This window comes from Dipodomys merriami, unplaced genomic scaffold, assembly GCF_024711535.1.
Source record: "Dipodomys merriami isolate MVZ:Mamm:240054 unplaced genomic scaffold, mDipMer1.0.p SCAF_99, whole genome shotgun sequence".
NCBI classification, from domain to species: domain Eukaryota; kingdom Metazoa; phylum Chordata; class Mammalia; order Rodentia; family Heteromyidae; genus Dipodomys; species Dipodomys merriami.
In genome coordinates, this window is record NW_027206612.1 from 897,472 (window position 1) to 924,172 (window position 26,701).

Genomic DNA, 26,701 nt, shown 5'->3' on the forward strand with positions numbered 1-26,701 from the left:
ACACACACACACACACACACACACACACACACACACACAAATAAACATACAAGCAAACCACAGTGAAGTAAACCATAGCCCCCCCCCCCCATATCCTGGTTAAACGAAGGTGCTAGAGTGCCATCTGCTGGCTATTACTTGGTACTGCATGCTGGCGCTGCACGCGTTTCTCCCCCCCCCCAACCCCCCACCCCCCCCACCCACCCCCCCCCCCCCCCCCCCCCCCGCACACACATCTTTCTCTTTTCAACCTCTATCACAAACTTCAACATCTAAAACCAAAAAGCAACCAGATCTCAGGCTCTTGAAAATTCAATTCAGCCACCTGGAAGTCTGCTGAAAGCAGAGTCCTAATTTAACTTTTGGTGTCCATACTAGGGGGTTTGAACTCTGGGCCTGGACGCTGTCCCTGACCTTCTTTTGCTCAATGCTAGTGCCGTACACTTGAGCCACACATCCACTTCCAGCTCTTGGTGGTTAAGTGGAGATAATGTCCCATGGGCTTTCCTACCCGAGCTGGCTTTGGACTGTGATCCTCAGTTCTCAGCCTCCTGAATAGCTAAGATCACAGGCGTGAGCCTTTACGTCGGTCCCCTTGTCACGTATCCAAGCACACAAATCATTCTCGGTACTGTAGCATCCTGGGCAGCTTCATAACAGTCTATAGTTCACTATAGGTGAAATCTGATGACTCCCATTTCATATATCTTAATCTCCAACCATCCTGACTCCAGTAATATAGCTTAATAGAACATCTAAAACCCAGCAGGCTGCATCTCCAGTGTTTTCAAGATCATCTTGGTTGTTTGAAGGAGAGTAAGAGGCATGGCTGGATGAACGTTAGGAAAAGAACTCTCTACCAAATAATCCTCTGGTATACAGGTTGGCTTGATCTCAAAACAGGACCAATTTCTTGCTAAGAGTATGCTAGGGACCAGATGCTGGACAGCCCCACCTGCTCCTCCCCTTGACGCAGCCCTCCTGGCTCATGGGCAGAAGGGCAGCTCTGGCAATTGGACAGTGGCCTGGCCACAGATGTGTGCTGAGTCAGCATCCAGCCTCCCTGAGCTGAGCACCCAGCAACCCCAGCCGAAGCCAGGGGCTTTGGAGGCTGACCACGCCGACTGGCTTCCTTGCTGCGCCACTGTGACCTAGGGCAACCTAATTCACCTCTCAACCTCCACATTCTTCCCCTCGAAATAGAGGCAGTGACCACCCCCATGGGGTTGCTCTCAGGATATGCCCCCCTCACAGGCTACAGAAGGTGCAGCGCAGTGATCAGGCCCAAGAGATGGCAAGCCCTTCGCCTGTGGCACCTCTGGTGACCTCGGCGTCTGTGCCGGGGCTTAGGACTCTACAAACACTGCAGGCCTGTCCCTGGGTTACTGGTGTCTCCACTCTGGAGACCCCTGGTGTCTCCCTCCTGCTGGTATTTTCACATTGGGTTCAAAACAAGCCTTAGCTATACAATGAAAGGCCGGGGAGGAAAGGAACTTTGAAAAGTCTCTCTCTCTATTTTAAAATTTTCTTATGAAAAATTCCAGCAAAGCAAACTTCAAGAGCGCCTTGGTGGTGAACTGCTGTTGCTGCTGCACTCTGGGAAATAATCAGACCGCAATTAATGAGATGAAGCTTAGTCTGCAAATCAATCAGCCCCTTGATTATCTGTGGTGGGAATGAGGGTGATTGTAGAGGAAAAATGAGGTTCCCGAAGAAAACTACACAGTGCACCTGTTATGAAATTGTAGCCCAACTAACTGAATTTCAGGCTTTGCTCTTTCTTACAAACTGGGCTGCATTGTGAATTCCAGTTTCCTTCACTATCTGGTTACATTTCTCCAAGCTAATATTGTCAGTTTTCTCTACTGTTTTAACTTGAAATCATTGGGGGGAAAGCAGCAACAGCAACAAATACTTCCCAAGCTCTTGGAGCTGACGTAGGGCAAATGGAAACAGACTTCAGAGAAACCACACCGTTCCTGTACAGACCAGCTTCCTGACATTCAAGCTGCAAGCCGGAGGATCTCCACTGGCTGGCCCACTACCTCTGAAGTAGCTTCAAATCCCAGCAACTAGAAATCTTCCTAACTGCCTGCCCTCCAGACTCAGAAACTAGGCTCCAACGATTAATCACTTGAAAATATTTGCATAGAAATCAGCCCTCATTACACAACCCAAGAACCATCCTCCACCATCAAGTCCCAGCAGAAAATTCAGCTTGCGTTTAATGAAAAAATGCTTGCAATTGGACCTGTGATGCTCAGAGGAAAAAGTAATGTCTCTGTCTTCCCGCAGAAAAGAAGGATGCTGAAACACGTTTCTCTTCGGGCCCCTGAACCTTCTCCTTGGCTGTCTGTGTCATTCTTAATAAAGTGATTTTTTTACTTACCTTTAAGTAGTCGTACAAAGGAGCTACCTTTCAGCAAAGCAGTTTATGAATACGGTGCATCTTGATCAACATCACCCCCCCATTAATAGTGAATTTTACAAAGGACTCTTGCTGATCAGTTAAACGAGAGCCCTCTTTGATGTCCGGTCCCCCTCAGTGTCTGACCAGGACTCTCTTCCCCTCACATCTCCGTGCTCTGATAGCCCTGGCGTCCTGGCTTCCGATGGAGGATTGCTTGTAACACAGAAACGACGATGATTCCACTGAACCGAACGCAAGGCTGTCATCCATCCAGACTGAGCTCCTTGTGCCTCAGACTCAACAGGTCAAGAAGGAGTCTGTTGGCTTGGATGATTGGTCCAGCCTGGACTATGAATCCACAGTGGAGGTGAGAGAGTGTGTGTGGAGCTTAGAGGATCTCTCAGCGAATCTTCTAGCCTAAGCCACGTCCAGTCCCTCACAAGGGCCTGTGAAAACTACCAAGAAGTGCAGAAGTGCTGCGGATCCACCTCTGAGCCAAGGCTGTGGCCTTCCTACACCAAGGGAAGAACTTCAATGCTTGCTAAAGAAGAAAACAGACCCGGGAAAGGTCCGAGAAGATGGTCATTACGAACTCTATGACTCTGTGGTCACTTGTGAGAGCAAGCAATTATCCTGAGCATTTCCTCTTCATTTTGTAAAGAACGCATTTTATATGATCGAACGTCTGCAAATCAGATGTAAGAATGTTCATTCATACTTGCGGAATTCTGGAAGGACTGTGTAGGGAGGGAGGATGGGTATTTCCCCTCTGTCCCGGAAGGCACACCTCACCAAACTGCTGGAAGTTAGATCCAGCCTTAGAGAAAAAGTATTTCTCCAGCTTTTCCATGAGTCTCTTAGAAGAACAAGCAATTTTTGATTGTAGCTGATTGCAAATGCTTTCAGAGAGAGGAACCCGAGTCAAAGGATCACTGTACAAAAATGACAAGGGACTCACTGTGGCAATGCTAAGATGATGGAACTCATTACAAGGATGTAACTGATGAGCAAATTTGGTTATTTCTGTGGTTCTCAGTAGTTGGATAGAAAAGACCAAAGCCTAGCATTACACTGATGTATACACCAGTGAATACTGAAGCTCCTCTCAATAACCAGGAGAAATGAGCGCATCCATCCTTAGCCAGCTTGGAGCACACAAGGTAAGATTTCTTTCCCAAGATTTCTTTTTCCAGCAAAAGTTTAGCGAAGCAAAGAAACTATGTGAACTGTGAGATTCTTGCCAAAGTGAATGTTCGGTGTAATTCTGGAACTCCATCCCTGGCCCAAATGGGGAACTCCAAAGAGCAGGTGTGTCCGTGGCAGTGGGTGTGGGAGCAGGGGCTGTCCGACCTTGAGCTGGAGCAGGGCCCAAACGGTGCTCTTGAGCTGGGTGCCTGTAGTGGAACTCCAGCCTGTGGACAGGTGTGCAGAGCCGTACAGGAGCATGTGAGGAAATGGAGGAGAAAGAGCAGGCAGACTCATCTCAACAGGCCAGAACTGTTTATTACAACATCGAGGGGCTGCAACCTTCCTGCGGGGCTGGAGGTCGTGCAATGGGGCGGGGCTGGCGTTGGGCTTGTATGGGGTCTGGGCAAAAGAATACAGGGGATATGGGAAAGGCTATCGGGGCTGGGAGGCGGGGGCTTTCCGTGGGACGGGTTCAGGGCAGATTGCCGGGCCTGCACACATCTGCAGGCGCATACCTGGGACTCTGGGGTCTGGGATAATGGGGTTGAGGGTCAGTCCTTCAGAGATAAGCAAATCTTCCTGAAAGCCTCTGCTGGGGTTCTTAGGATTCTTAGTTTGCTCTCTTGGGAGAGGAAGCTGCCTGAGCACCTGACCCAGAGGCCTGGTCCCCTGCTGTCCCTCTGAATACCATTAATGGCTCTCTAAATAACACAGGCCTTCCTTCCAGAAACAATAGCAGGCTACTACATCCGACCAGCACCCACACTCAAGTGAAGCCTGGTGAGAAGTTTCATTCTCCGCAGGGATCTGGGATGACATTAGAAGTGAGAAGAAATAATACAGAGGCACAAAACCCTGGAGAAGAATGTTTGCACAAGCACATGTGCCTGGGCACTGTGGCTAGTCAGACCCGAGGCCCGGTCAGCCTCTTCCCTCAATGACACGCAGCGCACACGGGGCTGGGGTCCAGGTGAGCAGGCCCAGGCCGCCCAGGCCAGCTGTAGAGCAGGGTCTCTCCCGCCGCGCAGACACAGCCCGATAGCCTCTTGACTCCACAGCCAGCAGTACCTCTTCTGGACGCAAGGGACAGAGCTAGAGATGCGGCCCACTTGGGACATCTAGAAACCAAGAAAAGTGAAGGCTTAGACTAGGGCCCATTGTGCTCAGAATGTGCTCTTCATAAAGAAGGAACTGGGAACTGGGTGAGCCCAGGGGACTGGTGGAGCTGGATGGGGGGGAGGAGGGCTGGTTAGGGAGAAGGAGGGCTGGATGGGGAGGAGGGCGGGATGGGGAGGAGGAAGGATGGATGGGGAGGAGGAGGGCTGGATGGGGAGGAGGGTGGGATGGGGAGGAGGAGGGCTGCATGTGGAGGAGGAGGGCTGGATAGGGAGAAGGAGGGCTGGATGGGGAGGAGGAGGGCTGGATGGGGAGGAGGGTGGGATGGGGAGGAGGAGGGCTGGATGGGGAGAAGAAAGGGCTGGATGGGGAGGAGGAGGGATGGATGGGGAGGAGGAGGGCTGGATAGGGAGGAGGGATGGATGGGGAGGAGGAGGGATGGATGGGAGGAGGAGTGCTGGATGGGGAGGAGGAGAGCTGGATGGGGAGGAGGGCGGGATGGGGAGGAGGAGGGATGGATGGGGAGGAGGAGGGCTGGATGGGGAGGAGGGCGGGATGGGGAGGAGGAGGCGGGATGGGGAGGAGGGGGGATGGATGGGTGAGGCTGGCACTGGGCAGCACAATGTCCTCCGTGGACACGACTAACTCCACACCCCTTACAGAGCTACGTGGAGACAGTGCAAGATGAGACAGACAAGACCAGGGCGTGGAAGCTGAGTAAGTCGGCCATGTGCTAGGGAAGAAGGGATGGCGAGCGGCGGGGGGGGGGGGGGGGGGGGGGGGGGAGGGGGGCGGGGCAGGGGGGGAATGTCCTGTGGGATGGGAGGAGCGCGGGCGGGGGGAACGCGGGTGGGATGGGAGGAGCGCGGGTGGGATGGGAGGAGCGCGGGCGGGGGAACGCGGGTGGGATGGGAGGAGCGCGGGTGGGATGGGAGGAGCGCGGGCGGGGGGAACGCGGGTGGGATGGGAGGAGCGCGGGTGGGTTGAGCGCGGGTGGGATGGGAGGAGCGCGGGCGGGTTGAGCGCGGGTGGGATGGGAGGAGCGCGGGCGGGTTGAGCGCGGGTGGGATGGGAGGAGCGCGGATGGGGGAGCGCGGGTGGGATGGGGGGAGCGCGGGCGGGGGGAGCGCGGGGGGGATGGGAGGAGCGCGGGTGGGAGGAGCGCGGGTGGGGGGAGCGCGGGCGGGGGGAGCGCGGGGGGATGGGAGGAGCGCGGGTGGGAGGAGCGCGGGTGGGGGGAGCGCGGGCGGGGGGAGCGCGGGGGGATGGGAGGAGCGCGGGCGGGGGGAACGCGGGTGGGATGGGAGGAGCGCGGGTGGGATGGGAGGAGCGCGGGCGGGGGGAGCGCGGGCGGGGGGAGCGTGGGGGGATGGGAGGAGCGCGGGCGGGGGGAGCGCGGGCGGGGGGAGCGTGGGGGGATGGGAGGAGCGCGGGCGGGGGGAGCGCGGGCGGGGGGAGCGCGGGCGGGGGGAGCGCGGGGGGATGGGAGGAGCGCGGGCGGGGGGAGCGCGGGGGGATGGGAGGAGCGCGGGCGGGGGGAGCGCGGGGGGATGGGAGGAGCGCGGGGGGATGGGAGGAGCGCGGGCGGGGGGAGCGCGGGCGGGGGGAGCGCGGGCGGGATGGGGGGAGCGCGGGCGGGATGGGGGGAGCGCGGGCGGGATGGGGGGAGCGCGGGCGGGAGGAGCGCGGGCGGGATGGGGGGAGCGCGGGCGGGATGGGGGGAGCGCGGGCGGGATGGGGGGAGCGCGGGCGGGATGGGGGGAGCGCGGGCGGGATGGGAGGAGCGCGGGCGGGATGGGAGGAGCGCGAGGGAGCGCGGGCGGGATGGGAGGAGCGCGAGGGAGCGCGGGGGGGGGGGGGGGGGAAATGTCCTGAGGAGGTAAAGCGTTCCCCAGTGCTGGGAGGCCAGTGCAGGGGTTCCCGGTCGGGGTTCAGGGGTTCCCGGCCGGGGTTCAGGGCTTCCCGGCTGGGGGTTCAGGGGTTCCCGGCTGGGGGTTCAGGGCTTCCCGGCCGGGGTTCAGGGGTTCCCGGCTGGGGGTTCAGGGCTTCCCGGCCGGGGTTCAGGGGTTCCCGGCTGGGGGTTCAGGGCTTCCCGGCCGGGGTTCAGGGGTTCCCGGCTGGGGGTTCAGGGGTTCCCGGCCGGGGTTCAGGGGTTCCCGGCTGGGGGTTCAGGGGTTCCCGGCTGGGGGTTCAGGGGTTCCCGGCTGGGGGTTCAGGGGTTCCCGGCCGGGGTTCAGGGGTTCCCGGCTGGGGGTTCAGGGGTTCCCGGCTGGGGGTTCAGGGGTTCCGGCCGGGGTTCAGGGGTTCCCGGCAGGCCTGGCTTGGTCTGGGAACAGGCAGGGCCATGAGGAGATCCGGCAGCTCAGCCCTGTTTGGAGCAGGCACGCGCAGGGACCTCCCTGCCGTTTCCTGCAGGGCTGGGCAGGAGGGGAAGATCTGGGGCCTCCTCCAGTCAAGGAGAATTCACCCCAGAAGAGTCCTTTCCACCTTGTTCCCAGGGGCCGAAACCCCCAGAGGATGGCGTGCTTCCAGACCATAATGCTTTGCTCTTTGCTCGGGCCATGTTCCCATGACAACAGCGCACAAGCCCCCTCCCGGCAGCCACCCGAGCCCCGCCCATCTCAGGGTGAGCCGCGGCCAAAGCCTCTTAGTGTCATTAACCAGCCAAGTCAGAAGCCAGGGAGGTGTGCCCCCGGGTAAAGCACTGAGGCACCTTGCCCAGACCCTGAGCTCAAGCCCCGGTACTGACACTGTCTGTCTGTCTGTCTGTGCATATGCAGTTACTCAATATTTCCACCTCCAGTCCCTCTGTAACCCAAGTACAGAAATTAAAGTTTTGAGTAAATCTGTTCATCGACTCAAGTGTTTTCTCTTTTTCTTCCTTTTTAAAGTCTCCACCTCATCTTCGTTTTCTTTCTGATTCTGTGTTAAGTCCTCCGGGGCCGAAGTCTGGACAGGAAAGTACTGCTCTCTCAGTCATCCGTGTCTCCTCAGAATCCATGGAGCTCCGTGGCCGGCTGATGCCTGACCGCTGGCCCTGGAGAGGCCCTGGGCCCCATCTGACCACGGTTTGGTCCACACGGCTCACTGTGCATCTTAGGGAAAGACTCTGGAAACTGGAAGGCTTGGCTCTAGTTCCCCTCTAGGGAATAACCATCCCCCAAAACGTGAACATTGATGCTTCAGGGCTTCACTGGGGAAGAGGCACACCGGCACAGGGGAGGGGGTCACTGCACATGACCCAGAGATCAGGACACAGAAAACAGAAGCCTTTAGTTAGTTCCTTGATCATCACAGCATTCCCTGATGGGCATCTCCCCTCACGGCCACGCAGTCTACTTTACAATGCCCACCTCCTGGGAAGGGCCCCTTCGGATGCATGGAGCTGTGTGTAGGGGCACAGGTAACTGCTGCAGACGCTCAGGTGACTCTCATCACCCCTGGTCTGCAAATGTCTGTCACTGTGACACACATGTGGGAATCTGTCATCATCACGGGTGTGCAGGTATCTTTCACGACCCAGGGGCAGGAGATCAAGCCACATCACGGCCAACATGCAGGGACCAGCAGTGAGCCATGGGCAACCAAAGAACGGTCATCTCCAGGCGTGCAGGTAACTGCAGCTGCCATGGAGAGCAGGTCTGCAAACACCACGGGGGGCTGCCATGACCTGTGACATGCAGGTCACTGCAGGGCCCTGCAGAGATTCGGGTTAACTTGCAGTGTGGACCTGCCGGTGTCTGCCATTACCACCTGCAGGAGATGGTGAGCATGCATTCCACACCAAAGCATACACTTGGTATAATGTGGTACACACTGGAGAGGGGAAAAAGCCTTTTCCAGCAAAGCACTGGGGTGGGGGGGAGAAAGAGAGACAGGGGAGAGAGACAGAGACAGAGAGACAGAGAGAGAAGAGAAATGCATGGCATCAAACAGGTACGTCACAAATTGCTACATTTGAGCCTTTCTAGGATTCTCAATAAAACCAACTATTGTAAAATCTTTGGAATCCTAGTGGCAATTGAAGCACTAAAGGTATGCACTATGAAGAAATAGTCAAGCGTCTTAGGTGGGTTAATATTAGCAGAGATACACTGGAGGAAAAAGGATTTTTATCCTTTAGAAGCCTTTGCTTGAGATTGTTTCAGTACTTCACGGTTGGAGGGCATGCAAGGCTGGCAGTGGTTTGAGAACATGCAGCATGGGCGTTCGATGCGTAGAAATCCCCATGACTCTTCTCTATGCTGCACTTGTTTGAAGTATTCCATAATATGAAGCTCAGAAGATCCAGTCATTCCTCTCTTGTGGTAGTGCTTCTAAACTGCTGCTTCACAGTCGGGTGCTGTCACTGCCCAGCTTGCCATGCTGTGGGCCATTACTCTTCACCTTCCTTCCTTAGTTTAAACTTAATTCCTTGTTGTTCTTCACATCCCAACCCTCAGAGCTGGCCCCACGTGCCCAGGACAGGATGAGCATTTCTGTAGCTGCTATGCCAGGCATGGTCTGATGGCTCTGGGCACCTGCCTTGCCTAGTCTGCTGCCTGGCTCATTGCCCTGCTTACATTGACAAGATACAGAGATTTCTACCTCTTTACCTTGGTGAAGATCAAATAACACGTGCAGAGCAACCAGCTCACATCAGAGGCCCGGCTTTCTGTCATTTCTTCATTCCCCCTTTGCCATTTCAACCTGCCTGTCCTTCCAACACCACTCTTCCTCCAGGAAGTGTGTCAGAACAGCTGGGACTGCCGGCGTCTCTGCATTGTGTCCACTGACACAATCCCTGCTTTCTGTCTGACGCCTGAGCACAGAACTACAAGAAAGTGTGCTGAGCTTCTTGTCATTTCCTACTGTCCCTTCCACGAGGTTGTTCCCAGTGCTGGTAGGAATAGTTGCACGCTTGTTAGGGACTGTGAGATCTCCATTCTCCATTGGATAAGCAGAATTTCTCTCACTCTAGCATGTGAAAAGCAAATCGCAGCCTCCTGGTCTTTTCTCCCATGTCAGCCAATGGAGAGGGAATTATTTGCACAATTAGGCTACAGGAAAAATGGAAATGGGAGAAAACACTTGTTCAAGTTCAGGAAGCTAGCTAGTGCTTGCACCAAGGACAACCCAAGGACAACCACCCATTGCCTTCAGGTTAAGAATTCTTCCCCATAAAGGTGCCCTCGCATGGCTCTTCTGGAACTCAGCCTGGCTCATGCACCCAGAGGCTTCCAACATGCATGAATCCCATGCGAGAAAGAGCGGAGTTGCAACAGAGGAGAACAGAAGCGAGCCACCCAATAACTTAGAATCGGTTGTAAATAAACATGAGACAACCCCCTTTCACTTCCTATAGTAGATGGGTCTCTCTGTACCTTAAACATCTAGCTCTCTGCCTGGCACATATGCTGATCCTAGGGCCTGAACTCAAGGCCTGCGCACTGTCCCTGAGTTTCTTTTGCTCAAGGCTAGTGCTCTACCACTTGAGCCACAGCTTCATTTCTGCCCTTTTGTGGTTTATTATGGATAAGAGTCTCACAGAATTACCTGCCCAGACTGGCTTCAAACCGCAGTCCTCAGGTCTCAGCCTCCGGAGTAGTTAGGATGACAGATTGAGCCACCAGGGTCCAGCTATGTGTCATTCTCTTTCATAAAGGATACACAGAACTCTCCAAAGCACAAAGACAGAACCTCGCGTTCCAAACCTCTTCTGCGGGACTGATACCCCGCAGGGCCCCCTTGCCTCCGGCTGGTGTGTGAACAGCTTCTGCGATACACACTGGACCTGGGGAGCAGGTTCTGAGGTCCCGGGAGGGGATGGCAGGGTGCTGAGCAGTGAGAGGCAGCAGGGAGAGAAGCGCTCCAAGGTGAGACTGCCGAAGGGCTGGGCCAGACAGACAGACAGACGGATGACCGTCAGGGAGTACTGGGGATCCTCAGCCAGGTAAGCAGCTCAGGCAGGGCAGGGTGAGGGCAAGCGCAGAAAGGACCTCAGCATTGCCAGGATCTGGCTTCAGGGGCTGCAAACAGAAGGTAATCAGCAACACGGCAAGTTCCCGCCAGGAGGGGCGCTGGAGGGCTGCAGCAGGAAAGGCTTCGGGGAGGACAGGAAAGGGGAGTGGAATTGGGTCAGCACCTGGAATTGGAGCTGCCAAGACCCACAGGGATGAAGAGGTCCTTCCCCTCCTCCCCTCCTCCCCTCCTCCCCTCAAGGAACATGCCCTACTTCCTGCTATCAGTTCACCGCTGCCTTAGCAGAACTGGTTGTTTAACACAGGATCTGATGTTCTTGTTGCTTGAGGAATGCTCTGGGGATGGTCCCTGGCCTGCCAATGGCTTTGCTGTGGTCCCCAAACTCTCACTGGATTCAGCCCTCCAGGGCCAGAAAGTTCTTGTCTTGTCAGAGGAAGAACTCAAGGAAGGACACAGAGCCTACCCCCCTCTCCGCCTACCCCCCCACCCCCCAGGATTGGGATTAACCAGGTTGGTTAATGCCTAGCAAAGAAAGAGCAGCAGAGCACTTCAGCCGCAGGGAGCTCATCCCTGCTCTTTGACCTTTTACTGGCATCTGTGGACAAGAGTGTCAGCCCTGGAAACCGGGGTTAATTTGTCATTAGCGTCCCCAGAGACTGGGCGATGGGACACACACACACACACACACACACACACACACACACAGCAGCGCAGATCTTGGTCTCCACCAGTTGCTGGCACTCATGAGTCACCCGTCATTCCTTCACAGCGGCATCAACATCCAGGCCATGTTCTCAGATCTCCACTCTCCTTGCTCCTGCCTGACCTTGTGGTCCTTCGGGGGGCGGGGAGGAGGGCACCTCTGGTGTCTCTATGTGTATTCTGATCTCCTTTGTACGTAAGGACTCCAGACATATTGGATTAGGACCAGACTTCCAGCCTCAGTTTACCTTCCTCAGCTCTGCAAAGGCCTGATCTCCCAGTGTCGTCGGATGCTGAGGCACTGGGGATAAGAATGTCACCGGGGCGGCTAGGATTCATAGTAAAGATGATAAGGGGAGAAGAGGGGTCCTGAGATGGGGGACACTTGTGGGATGGGGGGATCAGGAAGATCTTGGGGATACCAAAAGGGGCACCTTCACAAGAGGTGTGTGGGCTCGAGGTATGATGGCGTGGACATGTTCTCAAGGAATGCTGACTGTGTGCGTGTCACAGGCCGCTGTGAGACCAGAACAAACCCCACGTGACTGCTTCACCCCTGGGTGAATGTTCTGGGCTGCCTGATGTCTAAGAGAGCAGAGGCCACAGAGAAGCAAAGCCATCGACAATGCTAAAATCAGCTTGTGAAATGGCTCTGTGGAATACCGCACTAGTGTGTGGGAGAGAAGGAAGACTTCCCATCTCCTGACAGGTGAGTGTGCAGAATGATCTTACCGACCTCAGTGGAGGGCAGGTATGGGCTCACCCTTGCCTAGAAAGCAAATGGAAAAGGTTCAGAGGAACATTCCAGAAGCCTTCAACCAGATGTACCCATTTTGCTCTCTGGATGGTTTTGATGAATGCCATTATCCATTAGTGAGGACAGACCTGAGACTCCTAGTTTACTTCGTATGAGTCAACTAAGAATTACAAGAATGGCTGAACATTGGAAATTGCAAATTTCAATCAATTTGTCCAGACTGAAGGCTCCATCAGTAGTACATGGTAGAGGCTGGACTCTCCAGTCTCTAGAAATAATTCTAGCAAGCATATTGGCTTTGCTTAGCTATGAAGATAGTAAAAAACAAAAGCAAAAAGAAGATGCTTGTCTGGAATATGAGTTTGATCCCCAACATTTCAAAAGAATAAAAAAACATATAAACCTAATAGGGCACCCTGGAGAGCTTATAGTAACAAGTATGGTTTTGTTGCTCTGTTTCGTTTATTTAGACAGAGTCTACGTTCAGAGCGCAGACTGGCTTTGAACTTGCAGTCCTTGAGGGTGGGATTATAGGCATGTGCCACCACATCTACCTCTGGGAAATATGTTTAGAGCACTGAGGTCTTGCTAAATTGTTATGGGACAGAGACACCCTTGAGATTCTTCCTTCTTCCGTAGATCTCAGCAATGTAAATGTTTCCAGCCAAACCCATATCTTCAAAAACAAAAACCCATGAAAGTCTGTTTTGAGACTTTCCAGTTCTCTGATTATACATATATAGATAATATACCAGACAGAGAAGAAAGTACAGCTCACGGGAAAGGATTTGTCACCAGTTGCAACAACCAAAACTGATTTTCACAATTTTACTAAAAACTGAAAAGTGATGTGGAATTTAAATATACACAGATTTTTCCCCCCCAGAAATCATCTTCAAGGGATAATGCTGTGCTCGAGAACGCCCGGGTGAGGGGATCAATAGATGTAGGAGGGAGAAAAAGGCCAACTTTTTCCTATGGATCTAGCACGCAGGTGGGTGGAGGGTGGGGTTGTCTACACAGGTATCTCCTTCCTCACAGAGGAGCCTGGGGGCAGGGCAGTGGGGTCATCAGCAGACAAGTCTCCACTCCTGATATTCCTGACAGGGACCAGCAGCAGGGGTGCGGAGGGTCGGGCACCTTCTGACGTGAGTAGACACTGATGGGCCAGAATGCCTGAGAAGCAGGGCATACAGACTTGCATGGCGATTCTCAGAATCACCTCAAAATAACACCCCCTCCCATTGTAGGCTGCGCTGATGGGAAGATTCTGTGCAGAAAACCACCTCTGGGATGGACGGACTCCTACTGGGGAGGGGGTGGGGAGCACAAAGTGCTGCGCCTTCTCGAGGGACTGGTGGACGATGGTCCCAGAGTGACGAGTATGTCTGTGGTCTGTGGTCTGTGGTCTGCCCTCCTCTCAGGTTGGAACCCAGGTGAGCTGATGCCACCAGAGGCCACCTGAGTTGAGGGGAGCTGGGCGTGAGCCCGGGCCTCTCTCTGGGCCCTGCTGCTGTGGACAGGGCCTTCGGAGGTATTCTGTCCCTGTAATTAACATGCAGGTCAGGCTGGACAGGGAGGACTGAGCACACGGGGAGGACCAAGCACACGGGGAGGACTGAGCACACGGGGAGGACTGGGCACACGGGGGAGGACTGGGCACACGGGGGAGGACTGAGCACACAGGGGAAGACTGAGCACATGGGGGAGTACTGAGCACATGGGGAGGACTGGGCACACGGGGAGGACTGAGCACACGGAGAGGACTGAGCACACGGAGAGGACTGAGCACACGGAGAGGACTGAGCACATGGGGAGGACTGGGCACATGGGGAGGACTGAGCACATGGGGAGGACTGAGCACACGGGGGAGGACTGAGCACACAGGGGAAGACTGAGCACATGGGGGAGTACTGTGCACACGGGGGAGTACTGTGCACACGGGGGAGGACTGAGCACTCGGGAAGGACTGAGCACACGGAGAGGACTGAGCACACGGGGAGGACTGAGCACACGGGGAGGACTGAGCACACGGGGAGGACTGAGCACACGGGGAGGACTGGGCACACGGGGAGGACTGGGCACACGGGAGAGGCTCGCCTGCGGCCTTCGGAGGCGTGGAGGCGAAGGTCTCAAGCATCTCCTGGTGGCTGGACGCAGCCAGGCCACACGGCACGATCAAACCCGCTGGGCAGCCGCGCTCCGGGTGGCTCAGGTACGCAGGCGCCCAGCATCCGGGAAAGGGGCCCTCCCGGGCGGGGTCGCGCAGAGGGAGGCCGGGAGTCCTCGCAGCCTGCGCGGGTCTTCGGTCTGCAGTGACTGCTGGTCTCACGGTCTCCACGGCAGAGTCTGGACAGACCCACTCGTGCCCAGCACCTCGGGGACTCCTGCCCCTCCTGGGCCTCCACAGCTCCACCGCGCTGACCACTGGCTCTCCTGGGGTGGACAACAGCCAAGCCCAACCTGTCTGACTTCACAACAGGCCCCGCCCTGGGACCCGCCCCGGGCCCCGCCCCTCACAGGCCCCGCCCCCGGCCCCACCCAGCAGGACATGCCCAGGCAGCCACCCCCCGCCCCGTCAGGCCCCGCCCCTGACAGGCCCTGTCCTGCTCACGACAGGACACGCCCACAGCAGCCATGTCCCTACAGGCTCCAGCCCTGACTGACAGGCCCCACCCACGACAGGACACACCTCCAACAGGACGTGCCCCCATTGGACCCCACCCCTCCAGGCCCTCTCCTGGCCACGCCCCCTCGGGCCACGCCCCCGCCTATGCCTAGCCTTCCCTTTGCCTTGGCCCGGGCTTCCTTTCCTCCTGCTCTTCCCACCCTCTGGTGGCCACTCCTTTCTGGCCTGGGAGTCTCCTTGGGAGCTGCTCGTGGGCCCCCACGCATGCTGCTGGAGGGCCTGGCCTCCGGGATCCAGGGTCCCAGTGACGGTGGTCTGCGGGCAGAGCGTGGATCCGCCCGGTGTGTTGTCGAGTTTCAGCCCCGGCCCGGCTGAGAGCGCCGTGGGTCAGCGGCTGAGGCCTGCTGACCCCCCAAAGAGGGGGCTCTGCGGAATGTGGGAGCCAGATGGCCCGGGCAGCCCTGCAGGCCTGGCCCCTGGCCTGCCGTCCTCCCTCCGCTCCCCCCGCTGGGGGCTATACTCTGAGTCTTCCAGGACTCCAGTGCTGCTGTGGATCGGGCTGCAGCTCACACAGGAGAGCAGAGCGGTGGGCGGAGGACCCAGTCTCTAGGAGAAAACCTCCACACGGCGGTAGACAGAGGAAGGATCTTGTATGTCCAGGGGAAGAACAGGACTAAATCACACCGGTAATGCCGAGGCCTGGAGGACTTGTAAGAGAGTCATGGAAAGACAGGAGGACAGCATCCTACAGACGGAAGGGGGTGCTGGGGACACAGGAAGCAGAAAGACAAGTCAGGAGCCCCAAGGCAGTCCCAAGAAATTGAGGAGGATGTGAACCCAGGCCTGATTAGAGTTCAAAGCCACATCTAGCTACCAGTGTGCAACGACATCAGGCGTGGGAAACACTTTTAGCAGGAACTCAGGTGAATTGTGCCTGTTCTCGCATCGCGCTTGTTTTCAACACCGGAGTCTGGCATTTCCAAAATCAGCTGCCTCGGGACTGACTGTAAGTCTTTGTCTTTGTGAGCCAGGCCCGCTGGGTTTCCTCACTGCAGGCAGTTTTTCGCAGGTGCCTTTGCTTGCATTTTGCAAAACAGAAACTTGCTTTGTGGTAACTTTTCTTCTTTTGTGTCTCCCTTCATTGTCTGCATCTCCTAATTGGTGTTTGTAATAACTCCCAGTGTCATCTTTTCTTCGAGCTTCATTCACATGCTGATTGCTCCATTGTCATTAATAAAAACATCGAATTATTATTTAACATTCATTGTGCACCAACTGTGCGTTAGGACTTGTGCAGAATGGACAACCTAGTTTTCTCATCTCTGGAAAGTTCTCAAATAGCTGAGCACAGTTGGGTTTTTGTCCTTTCTGGAATCCAAGTGAGTCTTCATTGAAGACTGGACTGCTGGCGGGAATCAGCAAACAAAATCTGCAGAGGTTCTTCCTCCTGAGAGCGATTCACGATTCTAAAGCAGCCTTTCCTCATCTGTTGCTCTTACTGCTGATCACAAATATCTATCCTGCTAGTGTTAGCTCATTCCCAGACTTCAACCCTATGAATATATATTTGCTCATTCAAGAAGCAAACATTAGTTGAGCCGTATGTGTGCTCGGCCATTGGGCGCCATCCCTTCATACCTCCATTTCTCATCTCCTAGCTCCATCCCCACCTGAGTACTCTTCATCCGCAACACTTATGGCCTTCGCACTTAGAGTTTCTCCAGACCCTGACCCACTCCAAGTGCAGCCCGAGGGCCTTTTTTTCCTCTCATTCAGAGTGTGATTGCCAACTCTCAACCCTACCAGGCTTTGAGCACGGTGAACACAGGAGCTAGGTAGCACCACACCTCTTTATTTTGGTTGTCATGGTGATCTGCACAGCAGGTGTCCACAGAGGAGACCCAGGCACCCAGGCCAGCAGTGTGGTCATTCTTCATCTCAGGTCAGTCTGGTTCCTAGGGTTTGCCTGCACTCACTTCTGTGTGTTCCAAACTCATTCTGGCTCACTTCCATTCTACTTCAGATGGTAGGGAATGTCCGGTTTCCAGAGTGGTTCTTTCTTGTGAATTTATTTGCTGTCATGGAAACACAGCTGGGAAGGAGCATACTCTGTGCTCAATCCTCGCTGTCCAGACCCCAGCCTCTTTCCCACAGCTCTGCAGGGAGACCTCTCGGAGCATCGTTACCTGGCCCAGGCCATTCAGTGATTTGGGGTGTCTGGTGTGTCCTTCCACAGGCTGAGGGCTGGGTCTCCCAGTCACCTGTTGGGCAAGGCTCTGAGCTTCTGAGCTTCGAAGGGTTGGGAGGATAGCAGTGTCTTCCTTTGCAGGTTGCTGAGAGGCAGTTGCTCCTCTGGACAGAAGGTGGAGACCGGAAGCAGTGTTTGTCCTTCAGTGAGCACCTCCCTGCCAATGCTGGTCCCGAAAACTCCGGGGAGCACTGAGGGGTCACTTGGGGGTGACAAAATCCCAGCGGCAACCCCTTCCCCTCAAGAGCCCAAGAGTCGTTTCTCGTCGTTCTCACCGATGGTTTGCACCAGGGGCAGCCACACATGAATTAATAAAGCGGAGGAGAGGTTTCAACCCAGGGCGCGTGGCGCAGCGCGGTGAGGCGGAGGGAGGCTGCGGCCTGCTCGGTCGCTCTGTCCTTGTGATGAAATCGTTCCGAGCCTCTGCCTGAGTTTCGCAGGCAGCTGCGGCATTGCACGGAGCGTGACATCTGCGCATGCGTGGTTTGTCCTCCGCGGTGCTCCACCAGAGTCTACTGACCGCGCGCGGAGTGGGTTTTCTAGGTCAGTGATAGGAAACAAAGGGGGATCCATGGAAAGCAAACGGAAATGACCCGATAATCACGCAGGAAGCAGCGGGTGGCGGACGTTTACCTGTCCCTCGGGAGGATCGCACCGTCTATACTCTTTGGGTTTAGTTGTTCCCTGGTTCTGCCTTAGAAAGATGCTCCCGGGAGGAGTGCCGTGCACAAGAAGCCTCCCTGGCATCCAGGCCGCGCCGGTGAGGACCGGGGTGGGGTGAGCACTGGGGTGGGCACTGGGGTGAGCACTGGGGTGAGCACTGGGGTGGGCACTGGGGTGGGGTGAGCACTAGGGTGAGCACTGGGGTGGGCACTGGGGTGAGCACTGGGGTGAGCACTGGGGTGGGGTGAGCACTGGGGTGGGCACTGGGGTGGGCACTGGGGTGAGCACTGGGGTGAGCACTGGGGTGTGGTGAGCACTGGGGTGAGCACTGGGGTGAGCACTGGGGTGAGCACTGGGGTGTGGTGAGCACTGGGGTGAGCACTGGGGTGGGCACTGGGGTGGGGTGAGCACTAGGGTGAGCACTGGGGTGGGCACTGGGGTGAGCACTGGGGTGAGCACTGGGGTGGGGTGAGCACTGGGGTGGGCACTGGGGTGGGCACTGGGGTGAGCACTGGGGTGAGCACTGGGGTGTGGTGAGCACTGGGGTGGGCACTGGGGTGGGCACTGGGGTGAGCACTGGGGTGAGCACTGGGGTGTGGTGAGCACTGGGGTGAGCACTGGGGTGTGGTGAGCACTGGGGTGGGGTGAGCACTGGGTTGGGCACTGGGGTGAGCACTGGGGTGTGGTGAGCACTGGGGTGAGCACTGGGGTGGGGTGAGCACTGGGGTGTGGTGAGCACTGGGGTGAGCACTGGGGTGTGGTGAGCACTGGGGTGGGCACTGGGGTGAGCACTGGGGTGTGGTGAGCACTGGGGTGGGCACTGGGGTGGGGTGAGCACTGGGGTGAGCACTGGGGTGAGCACTCCAGTGTGGTGAGGACTAGGGTGGGGTGAGGACTCGGGTGGGGTGAGCACTCCGGTGGGGTGAGGACTCACGTGTGAGGACGGGGCAGCAGGCTGTGACCCTCCAAGGGGCCCAAAGGCCTCACCCCGCCCCAGGTAGAGAGCTGCTCTGGGCACTGGACCCGGGCCCTGTCTCAGTGTCTGGCCATCCCTGTGGATCCTGACGCCAGCTCCCAGGCAGCCTTCCCCACGACCACAGGAGCCCCAGTGGACCTTCCCTCCCTCCTGTCCCCCAGGAGCCTGGGCCTTCCACACTGCTAACCACTGAGTGATGCCCAAGGTTTTCTCCATCCGTCCCTCCCTCCCTCCCTCTCTCCCTTCCTCTCTTCCTCCCTCCCTCCCTCTCTCCCTTCCTCTCTTCCTCCCTCCCTCCCTCTCTCCCTCCCTTCCTTCCTTCCTTCCTTCCTTCTTCCCTCTCTTCCTCCCTCCCTCCCTCCCTCTCTCCCTCCCTCCCTCCCTTCCTTCCTTCCTTCCTTCCTCCCTCCTCCCTCCCTTCCTTCCTCCCTCCCTCCCTCTCTTCCTTCCTTCCTTCCTTCCTTCCTTCCTTCCTTCCTTCCTTCCTTCCTTCCTTCTTCCCTCCCTCCCTCCTTCCCTTCCTTCCTTCCTTCTTCTCTCCTTCCTTAATTTTGACACCAAATGTTTATATTCACACATAGCTTCATTTTGCTCTCCAGCAGAGAACTTTCTGGTTTAATCCTTCAAATCCAGTTTGGCTCAAGGAAGGGAGTGCAGGAAGAATTGTTTCTAGATGTTTCCTGCCCTCCCCACCCCCAGTACTACTTGGGAGGCTGAGATTCTGAGGATTGTGGCGAAGATGAGGATAAGACCCTCATCTCCAATTAACCAGCAAAAAGTGGAGGTGTGGCTCAAGTGGCTCAAGTAGAGCACCAGTTTGAGCAGAAAAAGCTAAGCAAGAGTGCAATCCCCCAAACCAGCACACAATCCAACAAAATAAAGCACAGAGTAGGAGCAGTGGAGCTAGCTTTCATATACTGAATATATGACAGTACTTCATACAAGGGATTTGAGCATATGAAAATTCTGGTCTCTCAGTGGGGCCCTGTATACATGGTCTCTCAATGCCCTGTGCACATGGAAAGACCACTGACTTTATTATATCAGAAGTAGCCAGGTCAATTATGCATCATTGTGACACCATGATGCTCCCTGTAAAACAGGACAGGTATGTCAGGAGTCTGTCGAAGTGCAAAGAGGGAGAATTCTCATGAAGCGCATTTGCCAAAACTGCAGCACTAAATGGTACCACAAGGCACCAGGGCATGGTGCACAGTTAGACACACTGAGTCCCTGAGTGAGCTCGATGATTCTGGCATCTACCACTTTTAGTAAAGTCTCAGAACATAGAATCTGGGTTCCCAGTGGCAACCCCCCTCCCCAATCCTTCCTCCTTTACCCCCTCCGTGGCCTGTCCTCTTTCTGGTGTTCAGGCTAGCAGGCAAATAAGCATCATCTACAAAAGACAGAGCCAAGCAGGATTTACAAAAGTCACCTGTATTCCAGCCAAAATATCTTTAAAAAAGAAATCCCTTCAAAAGGGGAGAGAAAGGACATAAGACTCCATACACTGAAAATATGTATTGAAATTACAAAGTCAGACTATTCCATATGATTCCAAAGTTACAAAACACAACAAGAAAAGGCATTCAAACATCTCTTTATACATCACAGTGTTAGTGGCACAACACGGACTGACACCGCACAAACACACACACACACCCAATTTGTTTTGCTTTTGTTCTACCACCACTTGTCAAATATACATGATGTCTGCATATGCGTGAGTCCTTCATGCATATTATTTTACAAGACTCAGATACACCCAGGGCGAAGTGAGGAAAGCACAAAAGTCAGGCATGTGGCACATGGTGACCCCTGGCCGAGGGTCGTGGAATGGTGGAAGACGGGATTTCACATGTCAGATGGGGGCTGAGAACCAAAACAGCATGCGCTCCAACTGGAGATGCATTGACAATTATATCTTAATGCGGGTAAGAGGTTCCTTTGCTCCTTTTGGGGGTTTTGGCAATAACCAGTCATCAATCTGTTTTGTTTAGCTTCCTAAGGGCTTAGGCTAATTATATGGAATAAACAAGCTTTGGTATTTTTTTTAAAAGAGGCCTTCGTGAAGCTTTTTACATGCAAAATGTTCTCCCTTGATGATTTCATTGTGATTTACATATATACACAGGTGTCTTGACTTCTAAACGGGAATCCGGGAAATTTACAGAAAGCCCACCCCAGTCCTTTGCAACCTTGTGAATTTTAAACATTACCAAGGGAAAAAAATTCTCTTCCAATTGGCGAAATCATGTTGGTAACATCCAGAGATAAACACATCGTGAAGTTCTGTGGTTTTGGTATCTGACAGCCTGATCCCCAGTCTCCAGGTCCTGTGTCCTACCAAGTCCCGGCCGGGGTCCCGCAGCGGTTTTTTGAAATATGGAACACGCTGTGAAAATCGGATGCTGCAGCTGTCAGCTGTGGGTTCTTTCGTCTGAACTCCTGGGAGCTGAGGAGGAGGAAGTGCTGTGGACAGGAGCCGATAAGGCTCAAGATTTTGTTCTTGCTTGGGTGCTAAATCAGCCTCCACCCTAGGAACTCCCACAGGGACGCCTGGGAGGAGGCAAAGCCCTACTAGATGGACTACAGGATGTACAGCAGAGACCAGACACAGCCAGAGAAAGCCACCAATGTGGTCAGCTGCTAAGGTATCTCAGGTACCCCTCCAGGTCAGCCAGGTGTCCCCGCAGGACAGCCTGTAGTGGCCCTGGGCCTGCCACTGAGGGCCTTTCCCTCTACCCTACCACCTTCACTGTGGTGAATGAACAGCACAGGGCCTCGCTGGGTAGAGTGGACATGCTCTGTAGGAGATCAGCCTTCACAAACTTCATGCTCGGCTTGGATAAGCCATGCTGCGTGTCTGAGTCTGCTCAGCTCATGCCTCTCCATGTGGCCCTGGGAATTGACAAGACCCACTGCCATTTGCAAGCAGCACACTCCTGGACATTGGCAGCACTTACTGAAAGAGAGGGGGGCCCCCAGAGTAAATGGGGGTTTATGACCTCAGTGTGACCTTGCTGGTGGCTCATGACCGACTCAAACCTAAATGTGCCAGAAGCAAAAGCTCAGAGCAGGCAGGAGCAAATCAGACAGCCCCTGGCTGACCCCGGAATCACCCTGACCCTACCTGGATCAAGCATGTGCTTGGAGGACACACCGGAAGTAAAGGCACAGCATGGTTGGGGCTGCTGATGAACACAATTTGGTGAGAGACACTCCGCTGCTTTGTGGACGAGGAAGAGAGCCAAATCCTGGGCATCCAGCCTTCTCAAAGGCTCCGGCTCCCAACGCCCCCACGGGACTGTCTGCAGTGGGAGGGACTCGCGCAGGTGCAGTGGGCAGTTACTACCCTGGGTGGGAAGGCTGGAGCAGTGTGAAGACGGGCCCCGGGCACACTGGACAAAGGACCACAGGGTGACCACGCAGCCACAGCCAGGCAGCCATACTCCCAAATTACAGACGGAGCTCTCAAGCCCGGCCTCTTGCCTCGGGCTAGAGCGGTCAGCCCATCCCAGAAAAACCAACTCAGTTCTTCACAGTGTCTCCAACCAGAGACTCGGGGCCTGAGGGTCACCTTTGAAGACGCACCCAGGCATGTTCTTATCCAATTTGTTTGTTTGTCCAGGTACTGGGGCTTGAACTCAGGGCCTCTCCCTCTACCTAGACCATTTCACTCAAGATGGAAACTATACCACTTGAGTCACATCTTCACGTCTGGCTTTTTGCTGTTTAACTGGAGATAGAGTCTCATGGACTTTTCTGTCCGGGCTTCACACCTCGATCCTGAGATCTCAGCCTCCTGAGTACGTAGGACTACAGGTGAGAGCCATCAGCACCCAGCTTCTTATCCAAGTCTTGAACTTTGAACTTTGAAGCTGTAACTACACAGAGAATGTTTGGGCCAAAGTTTTGACACAGGACGGATCTTCTAAATGGCTTTAGTCTCATGAGAAAATGGGTTTCAGCCATGAAAAGAACAAATGGTTGTGTTTTTCCTCAACTATTCACTGTCAAGAAATGAAGATGACCTTTCGGGACAGGGAGGGGCACCAGGACCTGAGACTGATCACACACCGTGGACTCACACACGCAGACACACAAAACCGTATTTTAAAAATGAGCTTGCAATGAAAAAAAAAATAACAGATTAGAAAGGATTTTGTTTCGTTTTACTTCTTTGTAGATTCCTTAATCTGCCTCCGGGAATCCCTCCATGGGGACTCCACAGCACGTGCCTTTGTTGCTGGTAAGCACGCTTGGCTTTGGGAGTCAATTCTCTTTAAAGGAAGCACGTTGTCCACTTGTCGGATTCGAAGGACAGAGAACAGTGCAGCTTCGTATCCATCCGGGCTTTGCGTTGCCGTGGAAACAGTCCCATACAGCCCTGGGAAAAGCCACGTGGTCCCATCCCACGTAGAAAGAGCTAAGCAAAATGGCGGGTGATTTCCCAGCAGCCATGGTCAGCTGGTTAACCTCAAGGCTGGGCTCGAACTCCATGAGACACAAAATTTCTCCAAGGAAAAAATGTGAAAATCCAGAAAACTCCAGCTGGCCTCTTAAGAGCCCCTCAGCTGTTAGCAGAAACCCTGACTTCCAAGTGTAAATAATGCACACTTTGAACTGTGCACTTGAAAAGGAAAGCAAGAGGCCAAACTACAGTGATTCTGAGTGGAACTACTTCCAAAGAAGATATTTGGTTCGAAGATATGCGAAGGTATGCTGTTGATGAGCAGGGAGGCGCCCGCCCGGTGAGCTGGCTGAATCACCAAAGAAGAACAAAAGGCAAACCTAAGTGGGAATGACGTTCCTCTAAACGTGTCAATGTTTTCAAAGTGATGTAGTGTATATGACCCACGCTTATAAGAATACGCAGCTTACAGCATTCAAAAGGTATTACAGCAAGGTCAGGAAAAACACAGAGTGCATAAGGCTTTCTAAATCTCCTGAAAATGGGTCAAAGCCAGGAAAGTCATTTAACTCTAACTTCTTAAAATGCACATTTCCAGAAAGGCATAGGATGGCATATATGCACCTTGTTGATTTTTCACTACTCAGTTGGAAGAAAAAAAGCCTCCTAAAAAGGATTTTACTAAACGCCTTGAGTAATAAAAACAACAACAAAAAAAGTTGTCCTAAACAGAGTGCTTGTCTCAAGTGGGAATCACTGGCTTCTGTCTGAAGAGAGCTGGAATCCTTAAGACTTCGTCCTTCAACAACAGGACGCCATCTTGAAGCAGAGGAGGAAACAGACAAAGCTTTGTCTAATCAGAACTCTTAACCTGCACCAGACAATTCCCAGTCTCCAGCCGTGGTAGGAAACTGCCTGGGAAACTGCCTACCAGGCCATGGGCCTGGTCTGCAGAGACTGGATCTGTGGGACAGGATACTGGGCCTCGCCGTGCCCACGCCCAGGTGACCGTGCCTGCGGCCTCAGCGAGCTTGCTGGTGTCCCTGACATCGTGGCATCCAGCCTGACGCTGTGAAGCTCCATGGGGCACATAAGGCAAGATACACGTTTAGTGAGAGGAGAGTGGTGGGTTGGGGAGCCGTGCTTCTCGAGGCAAGGGTCTCTCCCGGCACCAGCCGTCATCTAGGTGGGTAAGGGGTCGTCATCACCTTTGCCGCACTTGCATTTGCAGCAGAGTACGAAGGGAGTGGCCAGGAGCAGGAAGGGAGAGGCCACCAAGAGTAGAAGCCCAAATCCAGCAAAAATCCCCACGACCTGGAAGAAGAAAACCAAAGAGGAAAGAGGTAAGAAGGGCTGGTGTGTAGGTTCCATGGCTGAAGTAGAAACCACACAGCCACCCACCTACCCACCCATCCATTCAGCCACCATGCATCTGCCCATTCCTCCATCCTCTTCTCTCCATCCATTGAAACACCCATCCAGCCATCTACCCACCTATCCAACCAACCATCTATCTATGCATTCTCCACCATCCCCTCCATCCATCCACATATCCAGATATCCATCCATCATCTATTTATCCAGCCATCGATTTCTCTATCAATCATCCACCCGCCTTCCCACCAGCATGGAGCCACCCACCCATTTCCTTCCCTTCCCTTTCCTTTTTTCCTCCTTCCTGGATCCCCTTCTCCTCCCTTACTTTCTCTCCTCTTCATCCAGGCCTCTAATTAACTGAAGAGAGCCTCAAGATCCCACTCTTATCTAGACAATAACCTAAGCACCATATACACAAAGTACTTGTATACAAGGGCACTGGATGCTTTTGCCCTCAAAGACGGCCTTGTCTGGTAGAGAGACCAAGATTTCATCAGTGGATGACAATGTATCTTAGGAAATTGCCTTCAGGTTGTGAATAAGCGATGGACGCTTCCATTTGTTAGAGAGAAGTTGAGCTCCCAGGGGGTGGAGGCTGAAGTAATGACCCAGCCCTGGACTCTTCTAGGGTTTAAAGCATAATGGTGAGTGTTACACAGTTTAATTTTTGTTTTAAAACATATTTATCCCTAGCTGTGTGCAAATGCTGGAAGTCTAAATCAACATGCTGTTGTCTAAATCAGGCAGTACAACTGTTCCAAGGAGGCTCAGTTTGCTTTTGACTAGCCTGTCCATCATCTGTGTTCCTCCCAGCTCATGGAGTTAGACCACCACCCAGTGGTGACAGAAATGAAGTACATGCACGCACTGGGCGTGGGGCTCAGATGCTGTCATTCTCCTTACCTCTGTTGTGCCCTTCAGCTGGACCCCAGGAGATGCCCTTTCCAGACCTGCACACAGGTATTGTGAATAACAGTCAGAAACTGTCTGTCTGTCCTTCCTAAGGGTCAGCCTCTGGCTGAAACGAGCTGCCCACTAGCCACGCTGGACCTGGGTGAAACATCTTTTCCTTATGGCTCAGAAGAGCCAGCATTGGATAAGGCTTTCCTCTGGCAGGTGCCAGCATCCTAGAGGAGAACATCATCAACCTGCCGGCTCTTCTACTTGTTGGCTTGATTCTGGGATGGTGCTTGGATAATGCCAACACACCCTCCACAGCTCAGCAGTGGTGGGGTCCGGGGTAAAGGCGCAGGAGGTGGATGATCAGACGGAGGCCCACACCCGGGCACCGTGGAACCCTAGAGGTTGTGGGAGCTATGGCTGGTATGAGAAGTGTAACAGGAGAATACGAGTGGAGAAAGCCTGATACATCACACAGCGAACTTGTCCCAAGACCGGCAGAGCGCCTGTCCTTCACTTTGCCTGATCTCTGCCACATCTTGATAGCCATTATCTATCTTCTGGAATTCACCCTTTGTTCTGTGAATGGAAACTGCCCCAAGCTAAACATGTATAGAGAAACATGTATTGGAGAAAGCTCAAGAGCTTTGGGGTTCTGTCTTGTTCCTCTTGACCCTTGCTTATGGGTCTCCAGTATCCCCCTCCTCCTCTCCCACTATCAGTGCATGGCTCTAGCAGGGAACTCAACAGCTAGTGACACAGGCGCCAGCTCTCCGGTGATGTGCCACAGAGCCAGCCCAGCCCCCCTGAGATCTCTTTCCTGTTTCTTTCCACAGGAAGCACAGGATATCAAGTACAAACTCTACCACGGGGAACTAAATAAATCATGCAAAACCTTGAGGGGACAAAGATGTCATTTTTTGTTTGTTGTTGTTGTTGTTTATGGCACTTCGTCTCCTTGTTCAGAAGGGTACTGAGCAAAATACGTTTGGTGTAAAACATGATAACTCCATACATAGAGTAAAGGTGAGCTGCAGTAGTCTCTAAAGGCACAGAAGATGCAAATCTCTTGGGAAAATTTAATCACTTTCACATGGTGCAAAGGCGGGAAGAGTCACAGAGTCAAACCCCACAAGAATGACAGATTAGGGCTGGGAAGGTGGCTCAGTGGTAGAGTGCTTGCCTTGCATGCTCAAGGCCCTGGGTTCGATTCCTCAGTACCACGTATGCAAAAAGAAAAAAATCCAGAAGTGGCGCTGTGGCTCAAGTGGTAGAGCACTAGTCTTGAGCTGAAGAGCTGAGGGACAGTGCCCAGGCCCAGAGTTCAGGCCCCATGACCGGACCAAAAAAAAAAAAAAAA

The 26,701-nt window shown here is 54.3% G+C and overlaps 1 protein-coding gene across 2 annotated transcripts in view; it reads right to left on the reverse strand.

Annotated features, from left to right (window-relative positions):
• Positions 1 to 24,145: 24,145 nt before the first annotated feature.
• Rnf144a (ring finger protein 144A) overlaps positions 24,146 to 26,701 on the reverse strand; it is a 104,867-nt gene continuing 102,311 nt past the window's right edge. For both annotated transcript variants that reach the window (XM_070014706.1, XM_070014707.1), the window contains one exon: positions 24,146 to 24,378. In XM_070014706.1, coding sequence (XP_069870807.1) covers positions 24,247 to 24,378 — 132 coding nt within the window. In that variant the 3' untranslated portion in view covers positions 24,146 to 24,246. The remainder of the gene's footprint in view (positions 24,379 to 26,701) is intronic.